Genomic DNA, 12,532 nt, shown 5'->3' on the forward strand with positions numbered 1-12,532 from the left:
TGTTCTCTCAACCCTTGAATGTACGTTGCGCTATTCACGAAAGTATTTGTAAGTGAAGCAGTGGCGTTTATGCAGGAAACATATAGGGGAGGGGTGAGTACAGGGACATAATCTGTTTGTGACCCTGAGATGAAACTCTAAACTTTAAGATCAATATAATTATTATGCTTATGATTTGAACAATACATTACGTTTTTTGAACAAAAATTGTCGATAATATTGTCTGTAATGCTTATCATATTCAAATTCATTACTGGGCAATCGTTTAACGAACTGCCAAAAATATTGTCGAAACCTATGAACAACAGCTACTTAAGCAAAAAAGATTATTTGATGACCAATTGCGGCCCCCAAACCCCCCTCCTATGTCAACGCCATTGAACCAACGTGTGAAATGAGGTTACCGTAATAACTGACTGCTCATTCTTCCCCTATTAGTCAACATTTCTGAGTGTTCATTGCATGTGGTAATGCCATTGATACCGCATCGTGCAATTTCTGCCTCTTTCCGCTTACTATTATAAACTGGCTGCGTATGTTTTTGTAACTACTTCATTCAGCTAGTATTTTCTGATTTGTAAGTCATCAGAACAGAAATAGCACATCATTCAACTAGCATTTAAAATAATTATGTATAAAAGAGCCCAGTTATGTTGCAAATTTATTCAGGAAAATCCTAATCTCAGATTCACTTCGTTTTGAATTTGCTTAGTTGCAGCTTTAGACTAGAGTTGAATTGGACAAGTCTTTGCTAAGCACAAGGCAAGAAATCAAACTAGTTAGAAGCTGTTGTCATATCCATATCAATAGGACAGAATCTGACTAGATGACAAGAATTCTGTTACAATATATTGCAAAATCTTATTATTTAATGCGTTTTCTAGTCAGCGTTGTAAAAAAGTAAAAATCAAATGATGTTTATTTCTAAGATATGATGAAAGAGACATTCACAATTTTTTGTGTGTAAATGTTGATATTTATCTATACTACATTATAATATATCAGAATTCGAGTAAAGCACATGTAGTGCTAACTTTCACAATTTAATGCTAGCTTGGCTTTTTGTATAATATAATCTCATAGGAATATTATCAATGGTAGTGATATTTTGAAATACATCCAATGCTGTTTGATTTCGAATATTTTTCTATACTTTTAATAAGCTGCACATGTAATATACTAAAGTTTCATATTTTAGTGAAAAATGACTGTAATTTAACTAAATGTAGCTTTTGACACTGAGATTAAATTGCTTGCATTATCATATTATTTAGCTATATCAGTTTAATTTAAACAATTAAATTTATATAATTAAGTTTAACATTTATGTTTACTTTAAAGTATCAAGTTTAAAATTTGTATATGCTATAAATTTAATCGTATTAGGTGATATATTGCATTCATAGGTTTTGCTTGCAGTAAAATAATTGTCATTTTGCATTGTCGATCGTATTTGTTATAATTTTAAATTTTTTCTAGCTATGCGAAAAAGTACTCACGCCATGAGTTTTTCTGAAGAAGAGGAGAGTAGTGGCAATGAACTAGACCGGGGTTGTAATTACGACGTTGCACAGAAGGCAACCATTTTTGTCGGAAACCTGAATGGTTGCATTATGCGAGCGGATTTGGCCAATCATTTCCAGCAGTTTGGCAAAATCGTTTCGATTGTGTTGCCGACGAATCATCCATTTTATGCCTTTATCCAGTTCAGCAAAGTGGAAGAAGCTGAAGCTGCCTTAAATCACGGACTGCGCCAAAGCGTACGCGGTTGTTATCTGCGTGTTGATAAAATAAGAAAACTACATTAATTATGGAAAATTTGGTTATTGTTTCATGCAGAGTTATTCGGCTCATTTGTTTTGTAATTTAAATTATGTTTTTGAACAATAACTGTGCTATCTATGGTAGACACTGAATAATTATTGATAACAAATGAAAATATTCATGTTTTGGATAATAAGAAGTTTTCAAAGTTCATTAATATTAAAAATATATGAATAAAAATTGAATACACTAATTTTGACTTGATGTAAGACAAAAAAGATATGCAAAATCGTATTCAGAAAAGGAACATCTGCAACCCAGTTTGATTATGTTACATTGTTCAACGTCAAGTATGATGTTACGCCGTTTTAAAAAAGAAATTGACTTTTTAAATAGAATTAAACAAATAAATGTTTATTTCTTGAAATAAATAATTTATATAAATGAATGGAAAAATTTTTAGTGGAATATAAAAGGAAGAAATAAAAATAATGTTTGTTTTTTGATTAATTGTACTAAAAATGAGATAATCAGTATTTTTTTCTGTTGAATATTTAATTTATATATAAAATTGGCAATAATTTTTGTCGAATTCAAAGTTGGATTAGATTTTTCGGGTTGAAGTGGTTCGTTTCAAAAATGGCATAAAGTGGGGAGCCAAGGAAGACACAAGGAAGTAGAGCGGCGGTTCACTAATTGAGGCAACGAAGCGAAACGGGAAACGCTTTTCCACAAATAATGGTCCGGCGGAAGATTGAAAGATGGCAAACAGAATCACTTCCAACGCCGCAGCTAATTAACTTGAAGAACACTTGAAAATTTGTTCAACTGAATCGATGTGGTTGCTGTATTGAAGAAAGCATAGCCGACTTTGGCATCCAATCGAAACACTGTCACCCCACCTGCAGATGACGCCTAATCCTCTGACCAAGCTTCAAATTGCTACTGTTGATGCTTTTGTTATTTTTGCTGTTGTTGCTATTGCTGCTGCTGCTGATGATGATGATGTTGATAAAATGGTAGATAATAATATATATGTATATGAGTCACTCATTATTCATTCAAAGCGATCATTATTAACGACGGCCGTAGCACAGCAGCGATTCTACATTGTTGCTATTCTTACTACTACTTTTGCTTTTTCTTTTTCAATTTAATAAAATATTACAATTTTATTCTTTATTGTTATATGGAAAATTTTGCAACATTTGCAAGACCAGCATGTGCCTACGCTGCTTCCAATCAAACAATTTCATCATATGAAGACAATAATATTTGCAGCCAACCATTTACAACAGAAACTTATAACGGTATTTTTATTGTATATGAGTTTTCAATATCAATTTGTCTATTTATATAATTCTATTTCCTTATTATATGTTACTTAGATTTTATACATGAAGTCAATTTAAACAATACCTGCAAAACAAATGAAGTACAAATTTCCGGATGGGTCAATTGTGACGAACGGAATACGGCCAATTTGCGAGAGCGTAAACGTATGTCCAACATAAACATGGCATTTGAAGTAATTTTGCATTTTATTTGTTTACTTATTAATTTATTCATTATTTTTACATTTTTCACACAAAATGTTAAATCAAAACTTAAGATTCAATATGGAATGAAATTTTTGAGAGAGAAATGCTACTTGTTTATTTAAAACAAGTCGACAATCATTGGAAAATTATCTTTGCATGCAATTATTGAATTTATCAACAAGCAGCTGATGAACAGATTTAGATAGCTAAAGAAATTTCACAAAATTTACACATCGTTTTCAAACAATAATTTACACCAAAAAAACAATATTGATTTCTATTCATTTAGAAGTTGCGTTGTTGCGTTCCGCAGTTTCCTTTTGAAAAGCGGCTCTCCAAAATTGACATACTTTGGTTGGCAATTGCTTACATGGGATTTTTGGACGCTTTACTGACAATTGACACGAATGTTGATGAATTTATTCGAAATCTGGGCGTCCTGCATCATGCAAAACGAACATCCCAACCTTCTTGGTTGACAAGCGGTAAATGGATATTTAAATAAATAAATAAATAAATAAATAAATAAATAAATATATATATATATATATATATATATTTATATATATATGCCTATTTTTGTTTTCAGATTTCTTAGCCAGAATATCTTGGGTAAATTGGGAAAAACTGGGCTTAAAATGTCCATTACTTCAAGAAGAGCACTAGTCAACAATAATAATTCAGCATTCAGTGATATAGTTTTGTATTGCTTTATAGATACACTTGTAAGTTTTGATTCAAAGTTTTCCAAGAAAACACATCGTTAAGATAATAATTTTAATTAAAGTAATTTCACAGCTTGCATTGATTTGTCTCCACTTTAAAAAATTCATCTCTCATAAGAACGTCTACTAATATGATGAAAAAACAATGCATAATATACTCCTCCAAAATTTATTAAAAAGAAAAATATGTATAGGACTGATTTTTATATATAATATTAAAACAAAAAATATTTTTCAACAATGCAATAAACGAAATAAAATCAACCGTTTGCTGATTAGATAAATTATGAGTGAGTACGAAAATATTCAGCTAAAATTTCTTCTCTCTCATCAGCAGGTGGTAAAGTAGGCTGTATACCTTTGCTACGACGTTCTTGAATAACTTTTTTCTAAAATAAAAATAAACATTAACTAATAAACATAAAATTTTGTCATTAATACCCAGAATTCACGACAACGATTGTAATTCAGAAATTGAAGTTGACACAAACGTTTATATCCTTTGGCCATTTCGAGACACTTCATTGAAATCATCGCCTCCTGGAAAAGTGAAAAATGTAAGCTGAAACAACTACACAACTTTTTTTCACAATTTCACTTCGTGGCATGGATCATCAACCGAATGATCTCTTTTGTTTCTTCTAGCAATTATCTCTTTCACTTTGTCCATAGGTATATTCGCCCTTAATCAAACTGCTTTAATTCTTAAAGAAATCAATCAGTATAAAAAAATATCAACACTAATGAAGCACAAATATTCTCAAAATTGAACAATTTTTATGCACAGTATTGTAAAACAGAATTTCAGGTAAATATTACAGTAAATAATTTTTGATCTAGGTTTTTTCCCATCATCAGTAAAAATTATTTCATAATTGCTTAAATACCAAATACGAGTGTATAAATAAAATATATCAATAATAGGTGGGCCGTATATTTTAGATTAATATTTCATAATAACAAAGGTGGGAGCTCATTTATTCTTTGATCTTGCATATCAATTACTACTGTACGTAATGCAGAAGAAAAGAAATGTCCTCTACTTTACACTGGTGACCGGTGAGTGATCGTAAGCGAAAGTTGGAGAATAGAGCCGATGAAGAGGATCGTGTAGTTTATTTCAAATGACTTGCTGGACGTCTTCCACTGGCAAGAAATGATCAACAACTAATATATTGCTACTACATTGTAAGCCGGTGGAAGGCTATTTATAAAGAGACGTTTTGAAAACCTTTATGATAGAAAACAAAACATATTCTTTATACTGGTGGCCAGTGACTTATCCATCGTAAGCAGAAAGCCGAAAATATCCACGATAAAAATGATTCCGTAATCTTTTTCAAAGGCCTTGCCAACCGTCTGTCGATGGCAAGAAGAGAAAAGGAGATGAAACACTACTTCCACGTGGTCAGCCGGTGGAAGGCAGTGTTTAATGAGGCAACTGTTGAGTTTGTTCTCGGCGAATTAAAAGTGAGGCGAGGCATCCGATGCAGATGAACGAGATGTTTTCCGTTACAAAGGGGCAGTGTTCGAACGGCCGTGCAAATCTAGCGGGAACGTGAAAAGGCGTTCACTTATTGCAGCACCACGTCCCATTTACTTATAATCACATTTTGTATACTTATCGGTTATTATTTTCAGTATTTCATTATATATTGCATTTCATTTACATTTCTGTATGATGTGGACATAATGTAATATGGTTCACTTTGTTTGTTGTTGCAAAATAATTGTTAAGTATATATTTGCCTACTGCTGAAGCTAGTTGCAAGGTTGATATACGAAAAATATTGTTTGCTGATCAAGGTAAATCTGAAGAAATACAATTAGAAAAGCAATTTATCACTTCAAATAATAATATTCAGCAATCTGTAAAATATGAAACTATTAGGCATTTTAAAAGCATTGTTTTTAAAAGCGCTTTTACCTTATAAGTAAGTAAACAAAAGTCGGAAAAAAATTTTAAATTCAAAGTAAAATATTACAACAAAACTAATGTAAAATGCCACTACAATTTGAACCATATCGGGTATTAATTAATGAAGCCAAAGATCAAGCTTTGGTAAACAACGCTTAAATTCTGATGATCATCTTCTAATCACATATTAAAGTTGAATAGTTAATCAAATCGCATAATTTATTCGCCAACAATCGTTCAACAGAAAACAGCTTATCAGTGACCAGCAATAGCAAAAAAGAGAACAAAGAAGGAATAGGCCGATTAAGCGATTGCGTTAGCGGTCTCCAAGCCTCTGTGCAAAGATTGAAACCAATTGCCTGCTGTTTTAACGTTAGTGTGATATTTCCAAGCCTGCAGCCACGTCTGCATTCGATTAGCCACCAAACCTCGCGGCCTTTCTCCTGCATACTCCATCTTCACCACCTAATTCGGTTAACCAAGACCATCTCGGTGAACATCCAGGGCCACGACACATCGATAGCTATTGACCGCGCCAAACCTGCGTTTTTTCTTGATTATGATTTACATGGCACATCCTTACCCAACCATGCACGTACAGCATTTTTGCTCAACAATGTATTAATGTTATGGACCACCTTTTTGTCCCTTCTGTATCTGTTCGCTTTTGAGAGAGGGTGTTGTAAAAATATCATTTATTGTTTGATTTTGCAAATCAATTATTACAGCAAGTATTGTAACAGGAAATAAATATATTCTGTACTCTGCACTGCAATTTAAAATTTCTATGAAAAAACTGTTTTTCTTACACTAGATGTTAATTTTCTGGAAAAGATCATAAAAATACTGACTGGAATAGACTATTTATTTCATTAAATACTACTTTATAGCAATTTGAAATGATAGTTCTTAGAAGCGTGCAAAGCAGCAAAAATTTTTTTATGAATTCAGAATAAGTATTAAGAAATTTCTCAGAGTAATAAATTTCCTGATAATTTTTCAAACTGTTATTTAACTTGGAGGTTACAATTCTTTTTGTGCTATTTGATGTCTTGTTTTAAATCGTAGTTTTTCAAATGTCGAGTTTATTATTGTTTTTATTATTATTAGATTTATAAAACTTTATCTGAACAATAAAATTTATAAAAATTTAATTAGAATGGAAAATTTTATTCAATCTTCAATTAATATGCTTTTAAGATATTTTTGTTACTTGCATGCATTGTTTTCTACTGTAACAGTAGTATTGTTTTTTTTGTATCAGTGGTTGGCGACAGATTTTTTTTCCTTTCTTTAGAAACTTATCATATTTATAGATTTCAGTTTCTGAAGCTATTCGAACCGTTGAAAATGATGAAAAAGTGGTTGTTTCTGTTCTTTTTCTACTGCTGCTTGCTTACGGCAAAAAAGGGTTTCTACATTCCCGGTGTATTACCTGTCGAATTTCACGTCGGTTCATCGGTTGAAGTCAAAGTAATATTGCTATTTTGTAGATTACTAGTCATAATTTTGTTGTTTTTTTTCAGGCGGTGAAGTTAACTAGCATTCGGACCCAAATGCCGTATGACTACTACTATTTGCCATTCTGCCTACCCGATGGTGAACTGCAGTATAAATCTGAAAATTTGGGTAGGATGATTAAAAGCTTTAAGATTTCAACGATTAAAAAATTTTTTTTCAAATTAATTATTTAGGCGAAATTCTTCGTGGTGATCGAATTGTGAACACTCCTTTTGCGTTGAATATGGACATTCCAGTGAAATGTGCTTTGCTGTGTGCGAAGAATAATGTGAAAACGAAATTAAGTGCCGCTGAATCTGACCTTTTAATTGAAAAAATTCGAAACGAATATCGTGTGCATCTGTAAATCCTTTATTTAATTCATGTTTTTTATTTTGATTAGCGGCTATTTGCTATTTGTTTAAAGCGTTAATTGATGTTGATCTTTAGTCTCATTGACAATTTGCCTGGTACTACGAAAACTCAGTTGGAGAATGGACGAGATGCTTACATGCATGGTTATGCTCTTGGTTTCGTCGATGAAAATAAAGCAAACTATTCTATTTCATTTTAATTTACTTATAGTTAAAGGTATGCTTTCAGGTGTTCTTGAACAATCACGTGCATTTTATTATATATATCAATGAAGTTAGGTAAAGTTTCAACTTTTTCATTTATGTAAGTGGTGCATTCAACTTGAATTTTTTAGCACGGAAACATATCGCATTGTTGGTTTTGAAATTCAAGCTAGAAGGTAAAAGGAAACAATATGAATAGCATTTCCGATTTTTTCCACTAATTTTTATGGGAAATTTTAGTATCAGTTCCATGCAGTACGTACCCGACAGTGGAAAATTGTGTTCGTGGAATTCCGAATCTGAAGCTCAGCCTTTAAAGCCTGGTTTATTTATTTATTTCTTCTTTTTTTCTTATTTTTAAATCTTTTTAAATATTTAATGTTTTTTTGAATGTTTTGAATGTTTTTTTTGTTTTTCTACAGGTGTGGTGAATGAAATTTACTGGTCTTACAGTGCAGAATGGCGACTGAGTCCAATTCGTTGGGCCAGTCGTTGGGATAGTTATTTGTCAATGCGTAGCAATCAAATTCATTGGCTCAGTATTGTGAATTCTATTGTGATTGTTGTTTTCTTGGCTGGTTTGTATAAAAAATATTTGGACATTTATTCCGTGTTCATTTATTTCTGTTTAGGATTTCTTGGTTTGATCATCATGCGAACTGTTCGTCGTGACATTGCATATTATAACAGATTGGATGAATCATTGGTATGTTTGTATTTTTAAAATGAGTTGTTATTTTAATGTTGCTTTCTTAAGGATGATACAATGGAAGAATCTGGATGGAAATTAGTTCATGGTGATATATTTCGACCTCCCCGGCGTGCGACTCTTTTGGTTTGTGTCCTTGGAACTGGAATTCAACTTTTGGGAATGGCTTTAGTTACACTGGGTAAGCAAAGATTTGCTTGAAGAAGACTTTTCAACTTGTTGTTTTTAGCTTTTGCCATGGTCGGCATGCTGTCTCCTTCAAGTCGTGGTGCGCTTATGTCCGTCGCTTTGTTTTTATATTGTTTTATGGGGTATACATATATATAATTATTGCTTCATTTGTTGAAAAATAATAAATAAATAAATAAATATATATATTTATTTTTTTAGTCTTTTTGCTGGCTATTTTGCTGGACGAATGTATAAAACACTTCGACTTTCAAATTGGAAATCAGCATCGTTAAAAGTACTGCGTTCAGTTTATGTTATGCCTTTATTTACTATCTAATTATTTTAATTGCAGTATTTCATTTTAATTGCAAGTTGTTTTGTTATTTCTTCACTGTGATTATTAGATATTGATTACGAATGAGAATGGTTATTCGTGTTAATGACAAGATAATTTGTATGTAGTATAATATAACATTTTTATATTTAAATAGGTACAAAGCAAAGATGACTTTATGCTTGACTTTTATGACTGAGTTGTTTGTAATGCATATTTTTTTTTGAAATATGCACATTGTTGGTAATGTCTTCCTGATAGGAAATGATTGCATAAAATGGCTTATATATTTCAATGGCTGAAATTAATCAGTAGTTCAAAATGTTGATGAATAGTTTTCTTCAGATAAAAATCTGACTGAAGCTCAAATTGTAAATAATTGGTATGATTTTCTTTTTACAGACTGCTTGTTTATTTCCAACATTCTTATTTGTGGTCGGATTGATTCTGAATATTCTGGTTTGGGAAAACAAATCTTCTGGTACTGTACCATTTTCCTCGATTATGTCACTCTTGAGCATGTTCTTCTGCATTGATATTCCTTTGGTTATGATTGGCTTCAGATTCGGCTTTCGTAAAAAGGTATATATAGAGTGCGTATTTAATGGTTGACCATGTTGTTTTTGTTTGAAGCCTTACCATCATCCAGTTCGAACAAATCAGATTCCAAGACAGGTTCCTGAACAGCCATTTTATTCAAACATTGTCATCAGGTAAAGATTAATTTTTATTTGGAATCGGATATATGAAGAAATAATTTGCTTCTATTTTTCCAGTATTCTGTTTTCCGGTATTCTTCCTTTCTTGGCCATGTTTTTGGAACTGTTTTTCATTTTTACGGTATGTTTTGCTACATTTATTTATTTTTTTTTGCAATTCTTCTATATCATTATATTTTAGGCGATGTGGCAAAATCAGTTTTACTACTTATTTGGCTTCCTGTTTATTGTTTTCATTATTCTGATCATTTCTACCGCCTTGATGTCCATACTGATAATTTACTTTTTGCTTGCTGTTGAAGTAATTGAACAATTTCATTTCAAATATATGTATGATAAAAGTTCAATATTTTATTTTAGAATTATCATTGGTGGTGGCGTTCATTCTTCGTTGGCGGTAGTTCTGCCTTTTATGTCTTCGCTTACTCCATTTACTACGCAGCTACTAAGGTAGATGATTCTCATTTTGCTTTACACTTATTCGACTTTTATAAATGCTTAAACATTGCAGTTGGAAATTGTTGGTGTAACACCGAAATTGCTGTACTTTGGTTATACTATACTGATCTCAGTCACATTTTGGATTCTCACCGGTACAGTTGGCTTCTACGCGTCGTACTTTTTTGTGCGAAAAATATACAGTTCGGTTAAAATTGACTAAAAAACCAATCATTCATCAGATATATTATTATTATTGAATTTATTAAGTTCTTGCTTAGCTTATACAATTATTTTAGTTCCCTTTCTGCGTTTATCACCCTATGTGACACATGTATCCTTCTAGGGAAATTCAAATAAAAATTACCCATATTAATATAATGGAAAATTTGAAATTATCTTCAAATTTTATAGTTTAGTTTCAGTTTTCTCAATCTTATCAAATATTTGAGATGACCTACAGGTTCTTCACATTCTCACGTTGGTCCAAGATTTCGATTGGTTTTATTCTTTGATTAGTTAAAATATTTTCCCATATGATGCGTTATGATCTAATGATCTTCATTGGCATACAAAACTCCATATTTTATTAGCTAATATTGTCTAACTGTGAAAAGTTGAGCCATCTGATATTTCATTTGTAAAACTTTGCTTCGCTTTCATCATTTCCAATATTATGCTGCACATTTATTGAACATTCATATAAATATTCATTGAATATATATGTTTCATTTCTTTTTATTTCAGCATCATTAAAATCCCATTTTCAGTTTCACTTTCCGGGTACATCTCCAGAAATAGCCAACACGGATTTCAACCAATGAAATGAAAAAATATTACAGCTAATCACAAGGGAAAGATTTCAGTCAATGAGCAATTAGACAAGGAAAACCAATACGACAAAGATTTGACGGTCTAATAAAATAGAGTGGTCAAAGACCAATAAGTGAACAGTGGGACCGAGTAAGAACACCCCATTTTTTGGAGAAAAATATTTTTCTCTTAAATGTAGAAATTTCGTATTTTATAAATTTGAAAATTTTGTGAAATGGCAAAAACGTTCTATCAGAATTTCTACATTGTTTGATTGTGCGTAATTCACATTGGTAAATGATAGTGTTACGCAGAGTTTCATCGGAAACTGCCCAATAGTTGTGGAAGAAATAGGCTCTAAAATTGCCCATTTCCTATCTTAATAAACGGGGAAGTTGCTTGTCATCTGCTGTCTTTCAATGGAATCAGAGACGGCCAATTTATGCACATGAAACATTTTTGACATCAAATTTGTTGAATTTCTACTAATGTGTCTTTTTTTAACGATATTAATTTAGAATAAATTAACAATTTAAGAAAAACTAATGCGTCTATAGTTAGTATTTATTCTAATTTTTCGACATATCTCTACATAGGGTAAGTACGACAAGAAGCGTGATTCTGGGGAAGTAAAATGTATTAATGAATTGTTTCTTCATATATGGAAACAATATTGTACAGTTATTAATTGAAGATACTAAGAATTATTCTCAATTGATTATTTAATAAGATATTTGACAGAATTGATTGTTTGGAAACGTATCATTGATTGAGAGAAATAATGCAATATTAGATGAAAAGTGTAATTCATTGTGTTCATTTCAATTAATTCTTATTTTTATATCGTTTGCAATCAATAAAATTGCCTAATTAAAATTTTTTTAATTTAAAGGTTTCTGTATTACAAAAATGAATCTCAGGTACAAATGTTATTGGAATCAGTAACATTTCCTGAGGGTATACGCTGAAGTTTTTGCATAAATATTGCTAAAATTGTATTGTATTTTATATTATTAAGATTTCATGTTTCATTTCCTTTTCTGTTATTCCCACTAAAATCGCAAAATAGTGCAACTTTTTTCACAATATCTCGGCAAATACGCATTTATAAATCGTGCGACCAGGTTTGTAGTGATTATCTTATTTTTTCTGATCGATTGAAATCATTTTCGCAAAAACTTAAAATTTTCGACTTTGAAAAAAGCAAGGCTATAGCCTTTGCTGTTTTTGCAATTTTCGAAAGTGGGCTTTTTTCACAAATTTTTGCTCTTTTTTGATATATATTGCTAAATGTGACAAATTAATAGTTTCTGGAAGGTTCC

At 31.3% G+C, this 12,532-nt stretch overlaps 2 protein-coding genes across 2 annotated transcripts; both read left to right on the plus strand.

Moving 5' to 3' along the window:
* The first annotated feature begins 1,481 nt into the window (after positions 1–1,481).
* On the plus strand, positions 1,482–5,728 carry Tsp_08072 (protein Fer3). Its single transcript, XM_003373427.1, has 7 exons — positions 1,482–1,767; positions 3,153–3,292; positions 3,595–3,790; positions 4,502–4,587; positions 4,996–5,089; positions 5,376–5,500; positions 5,672–5,728. Exons 1-7 carry the CDS (start codon positions 1,482–1,484, stop codon positions 5,726–5,728), a joined length of 984 nt encoding a protein of 327 aa, XP_003373475.1.
* A 304-nt stretch (positions 5,729–6,032) lies between these two features.
* On the plus strand, positions 6,033–11,221 carry Tsp_08073 (transmembrane 9 superfamily member 4). Its single transcript, XM_003373428.1, has 23 exons — positions 6,033–6,092; positions 6,150–6,566; positions 7,272–7,421; positions 7,475–7,577; positions 7,643–7,811; positions 7,899–7,983; positions 8,034–8,039; positions 8,132–8,202; positions 8,267–8,349; positions 8,449–8,604; positions 8,659–8,732; positions 8,784–8,916; positions 8,965–9,025; positions 9,126–9,213; positions 9,643–9,822; positions 9,874–9,953; positions 10,017–10,080; positions 10,141–10,260; positions 10,320–10,409; positions 10,471–10,574; positions 10,668–10,731; positions 10,823–10,898; positions 11,145–11,221. The coding sequence occupies exons 1-23, from the start codon at positions 6,033–6,035 to the stop codon at positions 11,219–11,221; spliced, it is 2,511 nt and encodes an 836-aa protein (XP_003373476.1).
* Positions 11,222–12,532: the final 1,311 nt, after the last annotated feature.

The sequence above is a fragment of the Trichinella spiralis genome (assembly GCF_000181795.1).
Source record: "Trichinella spiralis strain ISS 195 chromosome Unknown Scfld6, whole genome shotgun sequence".
NCBI classification, from domain to species: domain Eukaryota; kingdom Metazoa; phylum Nematoda; class Enoplea; order Trichinellida; family Trichinellidae; genus Trichinella; species Trichinella spiralis.

Bases quoted from the DNA above. Each gene is read 5' to 3' on its own strand.
- Tsp_08072 (XM_003373427.1), top strand. From the start codon at position 1,482: ATGCGAAAAAGTACTCACGCCATGAGTTTTTCTGAAGAAGAGGAGAGT. The intron at 1,768-3,152 runs GTTGTTATCTGC...TATGTTACTTAG, and splicing joins ACTGCGCCAAAGCGTACGCG to ATTTTATACATGAAGTCAAT. The intron at 3,293-3,594 runs GTAATTTTGCAT...CTATTCATTTAG, and splicing joins ACATAAACATGGCATTTGAA to AAGTTGCGTTGTTGCGTTCC.
- Tsp_08073 (XM_003373428.1), top strand. From the start codon at position 6,033: ATGCCACTACAATTTGAACCATATCGGGTATTAATTAATGAAGCCAAA. The intron at 7,422-7,474 runs GTAATATTGCTA...GTTTTTTTTCAG, and splicing joins GTTCATCGGTTGAAGTCAAA to GCGGTGAAGTTAACTAGCAT. The intron at 8,733-8,783 runs GTATGTTTGTAT...TGCTTTCTTAAG, and splicing joins ACAGATTGGATGAATCATTG to GATGATACAATGGAAGAATC.